The sequence below is a fragment of the Lontra canadensis genome, unplaced genomic scaffold, assembly GCF_010015895.1.
Source record: "Lontra canadensis isolate GAN:19392208 unplaced genomic scaffold, GSC_riverotter_1.0 scaffold7, whole genome shotgun sequence".
Taxonomy (NCBI): domain Eukaryota; kingdom Metazoa; phylum Chordata; class Mammalia; order Carnivora; family Mustelidae; genus Lontra; species Lontra canadensis.
Genome location: NW_022631001.1, coordinates 13,831,618 through 13,849,854, shown reverse-complemented (window position 1 = coordinate 13,849,854; position 18,237 = coordinate 13,831,618). Strand labels below are relative to the sequence as shown.

The window sequence follows — 18,237 nt, the reverse complement described above, 5'->3', positions numbered from 1 at the left end:
CAAAAAGATAAACTTAAAATGGATAAAAGACCTCAACGTGAGGCAGGAATCCATCAGAATCCTAAAGGAGAACATAGGCAGTAACCTCTTCGACATCAGCCACAACTTCTTTCAAGATATGTCTCCAAAGGCAAAGGAAACAAAAGCGAAAATGAATTTTTGGGACTTCGTCAAGATCAAAAGCTTCTGCACAGCAAAGGAAACAGTCAACAAAACAAAGAGGCAACCCACGAAATGGGAGAAGATATTCGCAAATGACAATACAAAGGGCTGATAGCCAGGATTTATAAAGAACTCCTCAAACTCAACACCCACAAAACAGATAATTATATCAAAAAATGGGCAGAAGACACGAACAGACAATTCTCCAAAGAAGACATACAAATGGCTAACAGACACATGAAAAAATGTTCATCATTACTAGCCACCAGGGAGATTCAAATCAAAACCACATTGAGGTATATCACCTTACACCAGTTAGAATGGCCAAAATTAATAAGACAGTAAAAGAATGTGTGTTGGAGGGATGTCTAGGTGGCTCAGTGGGTTGAAGCCTCTGCCTTTGGCTTGGGTCATGATCTCAGGGTCCTGGGATTGAGCCCATCATTGGGCTCTCTGCTTAGCAGGGAGCCTGCTTCCTCCTCTCTCTCTGCCTGCTACTCTGCCTACCTGTGATCACCATCTGTAAAATAAATAAATAAAATCTTAAAAAAAAAAAAAAGAACTTGTGTTGGAGAGGATATGGAGAAAGGGGAACCCTCTTACACTGTTAGTGGGAATGCAAGTTGGTGCAGCCACTTTGGAGAACAGTGTGGAGATTCCTTAAGAAATTAAAAATAGAGCTTCCCTATGACCCTGCAATTGCACTACTGGGTAGTATTGGTATTTGGTATTTACCCCAAAGATACAGATGTAGTGAAAAGAAGGGCCATCTGTACCCCAATGTTTATAGCAGCAATGGCCACAGTCGCCAAACTGTGGAAAGAACCAAGATGCCTTTCAACAGACGAATGGATAAGGAAGATGTGGTCCATATACACTATGGAATATTATGCCTCCATCAGAAAGGATGAATACCCAACTTTTGTATCTACGTGGACGGAACAGGAAGAGATTATGCTGAGTGAAATAAGTCAAGCAGTGAGTGTCAATTATCATATGGTTTCGCTTATTTGTGGAGCATAAGAAATAACATGGAGGACATGGGGAGATGGAGTGGAGAAGGGACTTGGGGGAGATTGGGAGGGGGAGACGAACCATGAGAGACTGTGGACTCTCAAAAACAATCTGAGGGTTTTGGAGGGGCAAGGGGTTAGGGTTGGGTGAGGCTGGTGGTGGGTATTATGGAGGGCATGTATTGCATGGAGCACTGGGTGTGGTGCATAAACAATGAATGCTAGAACACTGAAAAGAAATTTAAAAAATAATTTTTTAAAAAAGCTACAATATTGGGCATGAAACAGAACATAATCCCCATCTTTTTAAGCAAAAGTTACATAAAAATACCTTAAAAATACAGAATAAGACAGTACAAAAAATGAGGAGAGAACAGGGTGAGTGTAGAGGAAGGCATAATTTCAATACTACAGTGTAGTCTATTAAGTTAAAGACAATATCCGAAAGAACAGAGTAGTCTAGTCTGAAATAAGAGCCATCTGGAAGGTATTCAATAACACTAACGCAGCACTTACATGAAGGACACAGAACAGAATTTTTTGGCAGCTAAATGGCAGTAAGATGAATATATCTGGTAGGGCTGAGATACTCTAAAAATATTAACGTAACTTAAAGTAAGCAAGCAAGAAACCAGAAGATAAAGGTTATGCCCTAGGTGAGTAACAGCTCCCAAAAAGCATTTCAAGGAGCAGGGAAAGATTTTTGGTAATAGGTACAGAACTGGGATTTGATTGAAACATTTCATTTTGATGGGATTTCACTTTACATTTAAATTACTGTTTACCATGTCTTCCCTGTCTTCAAAGAATTTTGAATCCAAATGAAAAACGGGAGGAAAATAATGAGAACTAAAAGGTTAATTCATTAAGAAAAATTACTCTCTTTACAACTAGCATTTGAATTGGCAGAATTAATCCAAGGGACTGTCTCAGAACCATTAAAAGCTAACAAATTAAACTGATTTTAAATACGGCTATAAATTATTACACAATGGTTATAAGTAAGTGAAAAGATCAATGAAGAACAAGTAAGTTAATGTAACAGAGAAGGTAAGTTTTCAACCAGGTTCACTTGTCAGACAATGTTCAAAACTTTTATGAGTCAGGCACTGATTTAGGAATCAGGGACAAAGAAGTAAACAAACACACAGAAGCCTACTTCTATGAAGCTTATAATCCATTCCAGGAGTCTCTTGCTAGACTGGATGGATGGATGGATGGATGGATAGATGGACAGACAGACAGGACAGACAAACAGATGTCAGGTAATAGTAAGTTCTATAAAGAAAAATAACGCAGGATAAGGAAAAGAGCTTCAGATCTCAGAAGTACTGGAAAGGGACAAGAGAAGACTAAAGAATAAGTAAAGAATGAGAACTGGGTAAGGTACGCAAGTGTTGAATCACTATATTGTACACCTGAAACTAATATAACACTGTATATTAACTAACTAGAATTAAAATAAAACCTTAGGGGCGCCTAGGTGGCTCAGTGGGTTAAGCCTCTGCCTTTGGCTCAGCTCAGGTCATGATCCCAGGGTCCTGGGATCGAGCCCCACATCGGGCTCTCTACTCAGCAGGGAGCCTGCCTCCCCCTCTCTCTCTGCCTGCCTCTCTGCCTACTTGGGATCTCCGTCTGTCAAATAAATAAATAAAATCTTTAAAAAATAAAATAAAATAAAACTTAAAAAAAACTAAAACCGTTAAAAAAAAAAAACAACTAAAAGCATTACCAAAGGAAAAAAAAGAACAAAGATTAAGTCTACTTTAAAACATATGAAGGCTTTCTGGCAAAGACAAGCAGTAGGATAACACTGGATACTTTCTGAGAACTGTAAAGGCATGGGAACTGAAGAACCTGAATGTTCTATTTACTCACTATTACTCTTACAAATGAGACTTTGTGAGGTAGCTGTTAAAAAAGAAGGAAAGTTAAGAGGATGAATATGTTCAGTTATATTTAGATTCATTTCCTTAGGTTTCTAAATATAGAGATAAGATGCTAAAAATACCGTGCATAGATTATTCCAGTATCTACAGAATGAATTAAATTAGAAAGACAAGAAACACAGGGAGACTCTTGTAAAATAAGCATGAGATAAAGGGTTCCAATCTAGGTGAAGGCTGTAGAAAGCAAGATGGATGGATGTAATGTAATGATAGCAGAGAAAAAAACTAACGGGGCTTTGTGATGAACGGTTGGAGAACAAAGGGTTAAAGTAATGAAAAGTAACATTAAAAGTTAGGAGATTCTCGGGAGCCTGGATGGCTCAGTTCGTTAAGCATCTGACTCTTGATTTCCACTCAGGTCATGAGTGTCTCAGCATGGAGTCTGCTAGAAATTCTCTACCCTTCCCCTGCTTGCGCTTTCTCTCCCTAAAATAAATAAACCCAATCTTTAAAAAAAAAAAATCTGAGATTCTGCCTTTTAACTGATTGAAACTGACAGAAGATTTTCTGAGCCATTTCACTGCCACTGATTTTCTCTTTTTCTAGTTATCTATTTGCTTCCTTACATGCTTTCTTCAATCTATATTTAGAGTTAAGTGCTCACATCAAATTTGATTTCTTAATTTGAAACTAATTAATGCTCTTATTTTCTTCTCTTCTGGCATAATTTCATTAGGAAAAGGTATTTCTGTCACTGTCTCTTTTCACGCCCATGGAAATTCTTGCACTTTTCTGGTGTTTTAGTGACTTAAGTGGATTTTTAGAAGGCAACAGGATATAAAACCTAGAATAAGAGGAGATGCTAGGAGACCAGCACTTTTTATAAAGGCAGATTTTTATCACAATTTTTTAAAAAAGATTTTATTTATTTGAGACAGAGATCACAAGTAGGCAGAGAGGCAGACCGGTGGGGGTGGGGGAGCAGGCACCCCGCTGAGCAGAGAGCCCGATCCGGGGCTCAATCCCAGGACCCTGAGATCATGACCTGAGCTGAAGGCAGAGGCTTTAACCCACTGAAACACCCAGGTGCCCCTTTTTCACATTTTTTTAAACCATGTATTTTTTTTTAAAGCAAATTCATATAAAATGTCTGAGTAAGGTTCAAAGCATTCCCAACACTATAGATATTCTTGACGTCTACAGAAGTTATATTCTGAAATGTGTAAATCCAGCAGGAAACCCAAAGATTTGCAGAGTAGTTCACTGCTGCCAAAAGGAAGACAGTGCTAGTATAGTAGCCATTTGGGTCCAATCCCATTAAGTAGAGAGGAAGAGTGTTAGAAATGAGCAATGGACCAGAAACCAAGGATTCCTGGGGTAAGTTGCATTTCATCATTTATTTAGTTGAAGAACCTTTCCAAGTCTCAGCTTTCTCTATCTCTAAAACAGGATGTGATAGCAAGCCCATCTACCTTAAAAATTATTTTGAGAAGAAGGTGATACAAGTGCTCAGAAAATGTTAGGTGGTGTTCAAGTAGGTGGTATTCAAGTAGTTCCTGGTAAATTTGTAGCACTGGAATAAAGTTTTTTCTCTTAAATACATTTAAGGTCCTAATCACTCAACAATCTATACAGGAAAAATAATAAATAAATGATAGGGGTTCTGGGTGGCTCAATTGGTTAAGCATCCAACTCTTGATTTCGACTCAGGTCATGATCTCAGGGTCATAAAATGGAGCCCCACATCAGACTCCACACTCAGCAGGGGGTCTGCTTCTTTCCCTCTTCCTCTGCCCTTCCCCCCACTCGCACATGCTCTAAAATAAATAAATTCTTAAAAAATTAAATGATCCATATCTGAGGTTAAAAGTATAAATAACAGGGGCACCTGGGTGGCTCAGTGGGTTAAAGCCTCCGGCTCAGGTCATGATCCCAGACTCCTGGGATCGAGCCCCACATCAGGCTCTCTGCTCAGCAGGGAGCCTGCTTCCTCCTCTCTCTCTCTGCCTGCCTCTCTGCCTACTTGTGATCTCTGTCAAATAAATAAATAAAATCTTTAAAAAAAAGTATACATAACAAACAAAAAAAACTGGGAAAAAAAAAAAAGAAAAAAGGACATGAGGGAGACCTACAATCTCAAGAGAACATCTACACCAACCATTAGGGAAATCATCAACATTTTATTTATTTTTTTTTTAAGATTTTATTTATTTATCTGTCAGAGAGAGAGAGGGAGAGAGAGCAAGCACAGGCAGACAGAATGGCAGGCAGAGGCAGAGGGAGAAGCAGGCTCCCTGACAAGCAAGGAGCCCAATGTGGGACTCGATCCCAGGACGCTGGGATCATGACCTGAGCCGAAGGCAGCTGCTTAACCAACTGAGCCACCCAGGCGTCCCATCATCAACATTTTAAAAGATTATCAAAATCTAGTACTTCTTTAGCAAGTTAAGCCAGTATTTAGAACTACTATTGGTAAAAGACAGAACACAAAGTAAACTATGTATATATTTCCATAATCCATTTTATAAAAGCAAATACATACAAAATAACTGACTTAAAAAAAAGTTATGGCTGCATCAATTACTCTCACTCCCAGCCATTTTCATTATAAATACTTTGATTAAGAAACAGGAAGAAAAGGTTACTTTAACATGGACAAAAGGGGAAAAAAAGAGGCATCTGGGCAAATATATGAATTGCAAAGAACATGGCTTTTACCTTTTAATGAGGACTAAATTCACTATCCACTCCAAGTTACTGGTAGTCCCTGAGATGCCAATTTATGAAATGAGTTAAATGCTCAAAAGTCTAAAAAACAAAAGGACTGATCACCTATGCTTCCCAAGTCTATGAAATACACAGAGACTAGATTCAAACTGGGTCAATACAAACTAATATTGGTAGTGTAACACTGTAGGGATTGGCAAATGGAAATACTACATGTATTCAAGTGGGAAAGGAATAACAAGTCCATTACCAAATGCTCACATCAATGTTTTCAAATAAGTTTTAAACACATGAAAGTAACCAATCACTTGGCATCAGAAGCAGTGTAAGAAAAGAGTACTTTAATAATTACGTGTTATTTCTACCAAGTGTTACACAACAGGAGCAGAGCCATAATGAATGAGAAGCCATTCTATCACTTCCTGAGTGTTACATCTACTAGTATGCCACAAGAAAAGTGAGTAACAAAGAAACTGCACATCTCTTCTAACCACAGTGGGGAAAAGCTTTTCTAAAAAAATCCAGATTCCCCTAATGCTAACAATAATGGGATGAAAGTGTGAATATTTGGGGTGAAATTTCAGGAACTGGGAGAGGGTCCTAGAAACAATTGAAGAGGAAAGTCTCTTCTTTAAAGAAATTAGGTCAGCATGGCATTTCAAGATTTTTTTTTTTGCCTTCCCATCATCCCCACCTCCACCACCATTTGTTTTTAAATACATGTATCTAGTGAAAGAATAACATTCACCACTTTTATAGACTTGCTACATTCAACAAATATCTCAAGGGCAACACCTTTGTTGTAGCACCGCACCAGTCAAACCAAAACACTGGAGCTCTGAGTTCAAGGTTTCTAGGGTTCACAAAGGAGAGCAAAGCCACAATCATGAACAGAAAGTAGGTTCCTTAAACTCAAAAAAAAAAACTGTCCTCTGCATTGATCAACTGTAAGTTGTCAAGAATTTTCATCCTTAATGTTTGTAATCTGTTTGTCCACTTCTTCCAAGTAATCAATATTCTTAAAAGTTTTTTTAGTGATAAAGAAGCAAAGAACATCCACTGTCAAAGGGAAAAATAATGTTTCTTAAGTTGTATAAAAGGAATTTTTAGTATTCTATCCTTCCCATATCACGCACATTTTAAAAGAGTTACATGTGGCACATAAGTACCTGTGCTCCTGATACAGGACCAAAGGGGTTTGGTGGTCTCATGACAGGCTGGCTATATATTAAGGTTGGCTGCGTCATTACAGGTACACTTCCCATCTGAGGAGGCTAAAAAAAAAAGAAAAGAAAAAGAAAAAGAAAAATATTAAGTTAGTTAATGTTGATTAACATTTTGCTTAAGTAGTAAACAAGAAGAACGGCAGGAATGGAACGTACTAGTATTTTAACTCAAAGCAAAATTCTTGTAAATACAAGTAAGACTGACAGCCATAAATTCTTAAGAGTTTTTTTAAAGTCTTTGATGTATATACTTCTAAGGTTTAAAAAAAAAAAAAAGCTTAAATTTAAGCAAAATTTAAACCTTACTACAGTATGGCAGACAAAATTTTAACCAATTCAAAATTTTCAAATTTGCAGTTTTAGACATAGGAAAACTTGAAACTGTAAAATGGCTAAGATATTTCAAAATAAACTACCTTTGAATGTCAAATCAAGTTCTTATGCCATTATGCAAGTGATCCTAAGTGAATACAGTTGTTTCTTTGAAGTGGTTTACTCTCAATAGTTCTTTCCTTTTATTTCATCTATTGTTAGGGAGAACCAAGAATAGGCTTAAATAACATATGAAGAGATTAGTTCATTCTTGAGTAACTGAAAATTGAGTCTCAACCAACCATCTCTTTGTTTAAAAACTACTACTCCATGGTATAGAATTAACACAAATAAGTAACCAAATAGAGAACACACACACCGCGGTTATCATTTTGGTTAAAATACCATACTCTATAATCTTATCTTTCTACAGGTTCTACCTTTCAATTAAACTCCAGAGCTACTTCCATAAAATGTAAATAAAGAAGTAGCACAGCAGCCACAGTAGCAATCCCAAGGGATGTGATGCTGCCTCCTACTAGCAACAGTTCCTCAACCACATACAGGGGTTGAAGCCATTACCTCCATTTCTTATCCAAGTGAGTCTTAGAGAGTTGGGAGAGTAAGGGCAGTGTAGACTGGATTGTGGGCAGCTTAAAAGTAAGGCAAGTATTTCTGTATGATAGTAATTAATCACTGTCATAGGGAAGTTTCTCTGGCCTATACCGGACTAAATTTGCCCCTACACAATTCAAGAAATGTTAATTCCTCTCTTCCCCTATAGTATTAAGGTTTTAGGACTTCAATGGTATTAATATAAGGGCACACAAAGGGTTGGAGATAACATTCATGTTTAAACGAGTTTGTAATGAAGTATAAAATACTTAGCAAAGTTATGAGGGGAAAAAGAAGCTAGGTAATACTATGAACATTCATAAATGATATCTACTGTAGAATGACAATTCTAGAAATATTTATGAAACCAATGTTATGATACAAGATTCTATGTTATGCACTAAAGGTATGTGCGTCACCAAGTTCATTTTTTAGTAACTGTAAAAAGGCATGTTAAATATAAATCAATCTATTTTCAAAAAAGTTATGTATGGAAAAATACTTACAATTCCATATCCTATCATGCCTGTGGGTGTAGTAGCAGGATAGGCCATTACAGGGGGTGCCTGACATGGTGGAGAAAAAATAAACAAGGATGTATAATTCATGTTACATCAGTTGAATTCAAGGAATTAATAGCATAGTTCCACTAAAAAGAATTGCTAAGACAGCTGTGATTAAATGTGACACTTAGGATCATTAATAACTGTGTCAATTAATGCTCAATGAAAAAAGAGTGTCTTAAAATTAGCAGAAAAGCAGATCAGAAAAATAAAAACATTTAAACTTAGATACAACAGTGATCTAAAATTTCAACGTGCTTTTTACAACTTTAAAGATCTTCAGATTTAAAAAAAAAATACTGAACATTCTAAAATTTGAGGTCTATTGCTATTACAAAAAATGTTTACCCAGGGGTACCTGGGTGGCTCAGTTGGCTAAGCACCTGCCTTCGGCTCAGGTCATGGTAACGGGGGTTCCTGGGATCGAGCACCAGGTCAGGCTCCCTGCTTGGCGGGGAGCCTTCTTCTCCCTCTCCTTCTTGCTCTTGCTCTCTCTCATTATCTCTCTCTCAAATAAAGAATAAAATCTTAAAAAAAAAAATTACCCAGAAAAAGTATTAGTGAATGTCTTCCTAGGTGCTTCAGTATTTTGAGCAAGAAAAAAAAAAGTTAAAGATCCCATATCATTTAATCTGATCTTTCAAAAATTTATTCTGAAGACCTCAATTCACCTTTTTCAAAGAACCTCAAAGATTTCAAAACACTACTGAGTGTGACTATTTTTATGAGGCACACAGTTTTTATACAGAGTACATGTATTAGCACTTCTTGTAATTTACTCTGTAAATTATTTAAACAATCTTCTACAAAGCACCAATTTGGAGCAAGCAATTTTTAAATCTGTTTATTCTTAAACGCTTAAAAGAACCACCTAGCCCTATGATGTTTAAAGTTCCCCTCCACCTTCTACCCTACACCTCAAGCTTTCTGTAAATATACAATGTGAGCACAAAATCATTTTAAATATATTTGCTGTCTTAACAACATTCCCTCTGTGTGTGTGTGTGTGTGTGTGTGTGTGTGTGTGTATTATCTTATAATGAAAACTGAAACTGAATACAGGAGAAAGACCAATAACACTGCTGAAATATAAAAAATAAATTACATGGCAATTTGAACATATGCGTGGAGCAGTTAAATGAAGCATAACTAAAGTGAATAGTTAAAAGTTTAGTATTTGAGTGAGCATGTAGGATTTATTGGTCTCTCCCTACTTAAAAACTGAGAGCTGCAAGAGCAGTAGACAAACTGCCAAGTACAGCGGAAGCCTGTAAGATTTCATGCAATTGTTATTTTCAACATTACAACAATCAACATTTCCCTTCATTCAGAAATCATCAAGTGCATAGTGGCAGCACAGATACACACACAGACACCCAGCCATCTGGCAGCAAATGGCAGAATGTTAAGCAAGAAAAAAAAAAGTCTGTATTTCCCATGCCACCATCAGAATCAATTCTGCAACACATCCATGAAATCAGTAGATGCTAGAAAGAATTTCTGGCACATTGAAAATCTGAATGTGAAAAAAGTAATAGCTGGAAGGTTATGAGATTCTGCTATAGCAGTGGTTAATAGCATGCCAATTTATTGCAAAAAAGGCTAGTTTTTGGTCACTTACGTATTGTGGAAAATGCATGCCATTCTGTTTTTCCCAGGGAGAACAATTACATAATGCAATAACACTGGATTAGAACAAATACTTACACAACAGAAAATAACACAGAGAGCATTTTAGTTCACATGTACATTCACTAACTACCTAAAATCCCTTGTATTTCCGGTATCTAATGGAAGAACACCTATACTAAAACACTATCAAGGTTGACAAGGGAAATTTAGTCTCCAACATAATCCCCTTACATATCTAATAGTTTATGACAACTATCATAAAACATAAAATCTATCAGTAGTGTCAACACTGCAAAATTCAGTGCGTCCCATAAACAGGGTTGCACCATATGTCTACCACTCAGGAAAAAAGAAAGCAATAATTCAAAAAATTTATAGTATAATATCATCATACAGATTAATAAAAGACCAATGAATTTTTTAACTTAAAAAAGTTCAAAAACCTTGACAGTGTTTATGGATTAATAAAAAGGTTAGAAATGTAAAGAAATGACATAAGCAGCAGTTTATCTAAGTAGTGAATCACATCACCAGCCCTCTATGTTAGACATTAAAAAGAAACTCTATTATATACATACATACAAATATTTTAAGAAAATTCTTAAGAGATGACACACAATGACACAGTTGCATAAATATCATCAACTTACATACAAATTCTAACTGGTTAAATGCCTATTACATTCTGGTAGTCAATCAAGTCAAGTGCTATCGACAAACTTCTAATATTTCATATAGGTCAATACCAATTTAATACAAAATAATAAAATATTCATTGTATTTTCATATCAGCATTTGGATTTTTAACAGTCTTCATGTATTATCAATGTGTAATTCACACCAAACAGTATAAAATCCACTAACCTAACCTTTTGTCATCCCCTGGTCAGTGAAGTTTGTTACAGTACAGATAAACCTGGGATTCAGAGTCAGAGAGAATGGATTTCAACTAAAATCTGCTTTCTAGATGTTTTAATACTTCCAAAAGAGAAATTGCCTAACTTTATTCTTGTAATTGGGATGCTATCAATTCAAACTTCCCCAAGAATGCAGTGTTAACAGACTCAAGATAGTGAAGATACATGTATGTGTAAAAACCTAACAAGCTAATTAAATGAAAGGATTTATTAGAATGGCAGTGACCTCTATTAATGAAAAAGTGTTGCCTTAAAAAGGTGGCTAAATTAAAAAAAAAAAAGTTGGCTAAATTTTTATTTTTCATCGAAGAAGACTAAACCTAACAAAACTCTTTATATAATGTCACAAATTTTATTAGCACATTATTTTTAGATGAGCCCTGGTAATTTTCACATACGATTAAGCCCAGGAAAACAAGGTGGTGCTCTGGAAGTGATTTAATACAAGAAAGTGGCTATAAGAGGGATAATGATGGTCTTTAACAACAGGAAGGCTACAATGTGTAGCCTATGTAATCGAAATGCTATTTATTTCCAGAATATTGTTAAGAAAGCTTGTTTTAGGGACGCCTGGGTGGCTCAGTGGGTTAAGCTGCTGGCTTCGGCTCAGGTCATGATCCCAGGGTCCTGGGATCAAGTCCCGCATCGGGCTCCTTGCTCAGCGGGGAGCCTGCCTCTCTCTCTGCCTGCTTGTATGCTTTCTCTCTCTCTCTTTCTGACAAATAAATAAATAAAATCTTAAAAAAAAAAAAAAAAAGCTTGTTTTAAATTTTTCTTTAAGAAGAAACTGGTTTGGGGTGCCCGGGTGGCTCAGTGGGTTAAGCCTTTGCCTTCGGCTCAGGTCATGATCTCAGGGTCTTGGGATCAAGCCCCGCGTCGGGTTCTCTGTGCGGCAGGGAGCCTGCTTCCCCTGCCTGACTCTCTGCCTACTTGTGATCTCTCTCTGTCAAATAAATAAAATCTTTTAAAAAAAAAAAAAAAAGAAGAAGAAGAAGAAGAACAAACTGGTTTTCTCTAATGTGGGAAAACTTCCCGCACTGGTGAAATAGCAGCTAAGGACAGGGGTAAAGCCATAAAGCTACTCTGGGACAACCATACCTTATAGTGATTAAAAACATTAGCAGAACTTCTTCAGTACTAGATGCTAACTAGTTACTTGGCATATAAATTAATCCTCATTTTTCATACTTTCTATATTTCTAAATTTGCTTACTTGCTAAAATTTGTGATCCCGAAAACTAACGTTTGTGGTGCTTTCAAGGTCACTGACAGACATGCATGGAGTGGTGAAAAATTTGTTGCCTAACACCTTCATTCTCAGCTGAGGCTGAACAAAATAAGATTCTGCCTTGTTTCAGCTCTGATATAACAATGACCAGAGGGATGGAGAACACAGGGAATAATGCAGTATACTACTGCAAGAAGCTCTCTGGCTGTGGAGCCAGCTAGATAGGGCTGGATTCTCAAGTTTAGTGCTGCAGGCTCAGGTAAGTAAGTCACTTAACTCTTACGAACCACATTTTCTTTTTAAAAAAAAAAAAAAAAAAAAAAGGCATCTGCTAGAAAAAGTATTTTTTTAGGATTTGAGATAATAATGAATGTAAGGGGTATATGTGTGTATGTATGTGTGTGTGTGTGTGTGTGTGTACATACACACACAGGCAATTCTCCTTATTGTTGCACCTATGTTGTTAAAGTAACCCAATACTAAATCAGTGAACCCTGAACCATTGCTAAAGGAAATATGTACACATGTACGTGTGAGCCTAGCAATGGTTCAGTGTTTAGGGGATTTTAAGAATATAATTATAGCAAGTAAGGAAAATCAACTCTATGAACTATTTGACAACATTAACAAAAACCAAACATGTACAGTTTCTTTACCAATGGTGAGATCAAAAAAACACTAATGATTTTATATTCTAGATAAATACATAAATAAATTTGAGATCAGAAGTAGAGGGTAATGATTAAAGAGTTTAAGCTCTGCGGTTAGGCTTCCTGTATTCTAAAAATCCACCCAATCACTTAAAAACTCTGGGATCCTAGGCATATTATGTAGTAACTCTGTGCCTCCATTTCATCTGCACAGTGAGGACAGTAACAGTTACCACCACATGTAGTTAATTTGAGGATTATAGAAGAAAAAAATCACACATTATTTATTAGAATGATGGCTGGCACAAAGTAACCCTTAAATAAGTGTTGGCTACTAAAATATACTTGGCAAATATAGTCAATCAGCTTCCTTAAAAAAAAATGTAAAAATTACTTATATATCTAAAACTCAATAAACAAATCTTCCCACTTACAGCTATCACTTTAAAAACATTTTCATGTTATTCTCCTAAATTAGTCATGTTACTGTGAGCTTTTTCAACTCACCATTGTTGCAGCATTCCAAGCAGTTGTTGGTGCAACCTTTGGCTGCCAGTTAGATCCTCCAGTTAGCTTCTTTTCACCTGGCTGACTCCAATTTACATCACTTTAAATAAACATCAGTGATAATGTTAAATGTCTATAATTGTAAAGTTTCTTTACTATATACTTAGATTGAACAAAAAGCATTTAATATGCAGATCTGACAGGTCTACACATATTTTTGAGATGAAAGCCAAATCAACCTCCAAATGGTACATGGGGGAAATAATACATATAAAACACTCACTTCTTAGTAGTTCCATTTCCAATGCCAAGATCTACAACAGGAAATAAAGAAAGCATTTAAAAACTAGACTCATTTTTATAATACAATTAATTGTGAAGAAGATTAAAAGAATCCAAAGAATACTTACTGCCCACCAGGTTGGCTAAGGATGAATCCAAGTCATCAGATACTAACTTGTTAGGTGGGAGTTTGGCAACAGGAAGACTCTGGTTCTGAGAGGCCACTGTTGGTTTGAGAAGTCCACCTAGTTCATCAAAGCCTTAAAGTTACAAACAGATGAAACAAGATTTGTAAGGGACTTTATGGTGCTAGCTTTCTACAGGAGATCTCTGCCTTTTCTACTTATTCGTCTGCCGGAAAAGTCCTCCACGATGTTGGACATTAATTAATGACTTTAAATGGAAGAGGGAGAAATTCACCATTTCAAAGTGAACTGACTGAAAAGATCTGTCATGTCTTATTTCATGACAAAATTATATTAAGGTTAGGGGCACCTGGGTGGCTCAGTGGGTTGGGTCTCTGCCTTCAGCTCAGGTCACGATCTCAGGGTCTTGGGATGGAGCTCCACATGGGGAATCTCTGCTCAGCAGGGAGCCTGCTTCCCCCTACCCTCTGCCTGCCTCTCCGCCTACTTGTGATCTCTGTCAAATAAATAAATAAAATCTTAAAAAAAAATTATATAAAGGTTAAAGGGGATAAGAAAGAAGCATTCGAGTAAACAATTCTTATTCCAAAGTTGTGAAAGAGAAGGGAATGGAATGGAATTCTCCCCCTCACTGGCAAGATTTTCTAAAGATTCACTTATACCTGAGGAAATATAGACAAAAAATACATCTCTGTTCCTTTGAAAAATGTTTCATCTAATAAGTATTTTGTAGACCTTTTTACATTCTTCAGAGTAAAGAATGTAAGGTATATGTAAACCACAACATTAGAAGGAAGTAAAAATGTACCATTTGATTATCACTTTTTGTCTGTCTAAAAACAGTTAACCTAAATTATACCTAAGAAATTGCTAACCTTATGCTCCAATGACATTAAACCATCTACTAAACTAGGACATTGCTTAGAAATGAAAATAAAATAGAACCCTTAAGGTTCTCTACCAAAGCGAGAAAAGTGAATCCAATCAAACAAATCCAGTAAAGGACTCAGTAACATGACCCAGGACTGATATAAGAGAATTTCAAAAACAAGGTCACCAAAAATGGTGGTGTACAAAATATGAGTAGCTGATCTCTATTTACTTTATCCTTTTTCCCAGAAAAACAAACTCAAAAGGAAAAAGCCAAATGCATCCAAAAATGTAATTATAAACCTACTAGTGCACAGAGAAAAAAAATTCTTAGTCCATACATACTCTTTATAAGATTGTAATATAATTGTGTATTATAAAATAAAAAACGCCTCAGTATGTTTCTTCAAATGACTTGAACTTATTTACTAATCAAAATCAAAGGTCATTCCATGGAAAGAATAATAAATTTCATGGAAACTCTTAATCTTTACAAAGTTCAAATTAACAAAATACTAAATGAAAACAAATGGAAACCTGGCTCTACAAATTTATGTAAGTCCTAATTTTAAGACAAATGAACAAGCATACTACAGAAAGAACCATCCTTAAAAATAACAAAAAGCCCCTAGAGCTCTGGTACTTAATACATTCTAGCTGGTTAAGCACCAACTGTCTCAACAAGTCAGGTACCAAATGTTTTATTTTTCCTACTTTTCAAAAAAGCCAATTTCATTTCAGTAAAGGTGAAAATTGTAATGACTGCAAAGCACAACATTCTACACATAACCATTAGCAATTTATCAATCTAATGTGAGGAAGATCTCATTTAGCTCTAGGAGAAACAAAATCCTCCCAGAATCAAAACTGCCACTAAGAAAAGGGTAACAGTTAATAATCCCTTGAAGTTCTTCTCATCTAGTAGCTGGGAGAAGAGAAACAACTTCACTGGCTTACCCCAATTTAATCTATTTACATATGTTCAAAAGATATTATTATCTGTCCTTGCACAGAATCTAAATGAGAACATTATAGTAATGTTAACAGAACAATTTTTTCTTACCCCCAGAATCTACAATAACGTTGGTAGATTTATTTCCAAACACAGATTCAAAGTCAACATTAAGGCCAGCCGAAGGATGTGGCTGTGCAACTGGAGATGGAGTGAATCCTAAGGAAAACCAAAGTGGAAAAAGCTCAATTCTTTAATACATCTACATTTACAGCTCTTAATAATGACAATAGGATGGAAAAAGCAATAAATTCCCCCAATGAAAAACAAGGCCAATCCTTCAAGCAAAATGTTTCTTAACACTACTCTATCTTTTTGTGGTGATGGCATTTTTCTGTAACAAAATCATCCTACTAACAAAGAAAACTAACAAAAGAGCAACTGAAGTTGTACTAGTAAGTAGTAACTAGTGAGTTTCATTACAAAAGTAAAATCTTTATCTTTTTACCTTAATTTTGTGTACTGATGATTTTTAAAAAACTGAACACATCTAAAATTCCAGGACTGTGCATGAAGTAAAATGTATACACAATGCAAATGATCACTCGGTAATGAAGTAAATATTCTACAGTGTTTTAAAAAATACCTACTTAGAGATTCTACTTAAATCCTAGAATCTTCCCTCTCCCCCTGCCAACCTACTCACCTTCCATTATTTCTCTCACCTTCCTTCCACCTTTAAATTATTAATTAAATGAAATATGGTTTAAGTTCACTTGAGAAGAGGATTCTGAAAGTTATAATTCATTAATCCTTAGGTTCCCCCTTTAAAAATAACACTTTAGATCTATCATGAGTATTCCATAGGACACAAGTTTTTAAAAATGTTCTTATTCCAGGGGCACCTGGGTGGCTCAGTTGGTTAAGCTGCTGACTCTTGGTTTCAGTTCAAATCACGATCTCAGGGTCCTAGGATCAAGCCGGAGTCCAGGCTCTGCCCTCACCGGGGAGAGTGTGCTTGGGATTCTCCCTCCCTCTGCCTCTGCCTCTTCCTCTGTTTCTGCAAGCACGCTGTGTACACTCTCTCAAATAAATAAATCTTTAAAAAAAAGTTCTTATTCCATAATTACTTCTTAAACCACTGTTAAAAACAATGGTCAGGGGAACCTGGGTGGCTTAGTTGGTTAAGCATCTGCATCTGCTTTAGGTTCAGGTCATGACCCCAGAGTCCTGGGACTGAGCCCTGCATCAGGCTCCCTGCTCTGTGGGGAATCTGTTCTCCCTCTTCCTCTTCCTCTGCCCCTCCCCTCTGTTCTGGCATGTGCTCTCCCCCTCTTGCTCTCTCAAGCTCTTTGTCTCTCTCAAATAAATAATAAAATCTTAAAACACCACCACCACCACAATGGTCATACAATGAGAACACAAACACTATCAAAGTATAAAATAATTTAGTATATAAATCTGACCATTCATCAAGACGTTTCTAGATTTCTAGACTTACCAGTTTAATAACATTTTATTTTTTTAAAAAAGATTTTATTTATTCATTTGACAGAGAGAGAGAGAGAAAGAAGCATAAGGAGGGGGAGCAGCAGACAGAGGGAGAGGGGGAAGCAGGCTGCCCACATAGTAGGGAGCTTGATGCAGGGCTCGATTCTAGGACTCTGGGATCCTGACCTGAGCCAAAGGAAGGCGCTTGACTGACTGAGCCACCCAGGTGCCCCTAACAACATTTTAAAGTGTACAAGCTGTTTAAGAATTACACCATGGGCTCACTGGTTCTTCTCTATGAGAACTTATGCATCTACTCAAGGAAGACAAAAACCTACTGTGCTTAATTTTGTGCCCATAGAACCATCAGTTTAAGAAATACACAAATTGTTCTTTAAGTGATTCTGGAAACAGTACGCTGGCTAGGTCTCCAAAGTTTAGGAAATACGCTGGCTAGGTCTCCAAAGTTTAGGAAATACACACAAGAATAATTTATAACTAGGATAGCATATCAAATTCCCGTTTTCTCCTCTTTTATCCCACCTTTCTAGAATCTGGTTAATATCAGAGATAAACCTATCTTCTACAATCCATTTATTACTTTCTTTAAAGAGAGGAGCCATTTACTATGGTCCCTAGGGGCATCAGTCTGTGCAATTACAAGACTACCACCTAAAAGTGTAAAAAGTTTGAGAGGATATAAAGTAACCCAGAGCTAGCACCTCAAATTTAAAAATGTCTCTAGGTATGCAAAAAGTAAAAAGAAATTTTTTATAAACTGTAATATCATATTGGCTCCTAGGGAAGCAAGCAATGTATTTCAAAGTAACAATATTTTAAGTAGCAACACATCCTTAAGTAAGAGTTCTACGTTTTCATTTCAATGAACATTATCAACTTAATGGCCTTTTATCCCAAGTCATTTTTTGGGAGACTGTTAGGGTTTAAATTTTTTCTTTTTTTTAATCAGATAGCATGCACACGCACACAAGCAGGGGGAATAGCAGGCAGAGCAGGCAGAGCAGGCAAAGGGAGAAGCAGACTCCCTGATGAGC

At 36.4% G+C, this 18,237-nt stretch overlaps 1 protein-coding gene across 16 annotated transcripts in view; it reads right to left on the bottom strand.

Moving 5' to 3' along the window:
- The window catches only part of PICALM (phosphatidylinositol binding clathrin assembly protein), a 109,225-nt gene that overhangs the window by 16,438 nt on the left and 74,550 nt on the right, over positions 1-18,237 (bottom strand). For 6 of the 16 annotated variants that reach the window (XM_032852874.1, XM_032852870.1, XM_032852872.1 and 3 more), the window contains 7 exons: positions 15,803-15,910; positions 13,852-13,983; positions 13,725-13,755; positions 13,442-13,541; positions 10,129-10,152; positions 8,451-8,510; positions 6,961-7,065 (listed from right to left, as the gene is read on the bottom strand). In XM_032852874.1, coding sequence (XP_032708765.1) covers positions 6,961-7,065; positions 8,451-8,510; positions 10,129-10,152; positions 13,442-13,541; positions 13,725-13,755; positions 13,852-13,983; positions 15,803-15,910 — 560 coding nt within the window. The remainder of the gene's footprint in view (positions 1-6,960; positions 7,066-8,450; positions 8,511-10,128; positions 10,153-13,441; positions 13,542-13,724; positions 13,756-13,851; positions 13,984-15,802; positions 15,911-18,237) is intronic. The other 10 variants (XM_032852873.1, XM_032852878.1, XM_032852880.1 and 7 more) reach the window with 3 other exon arrangements.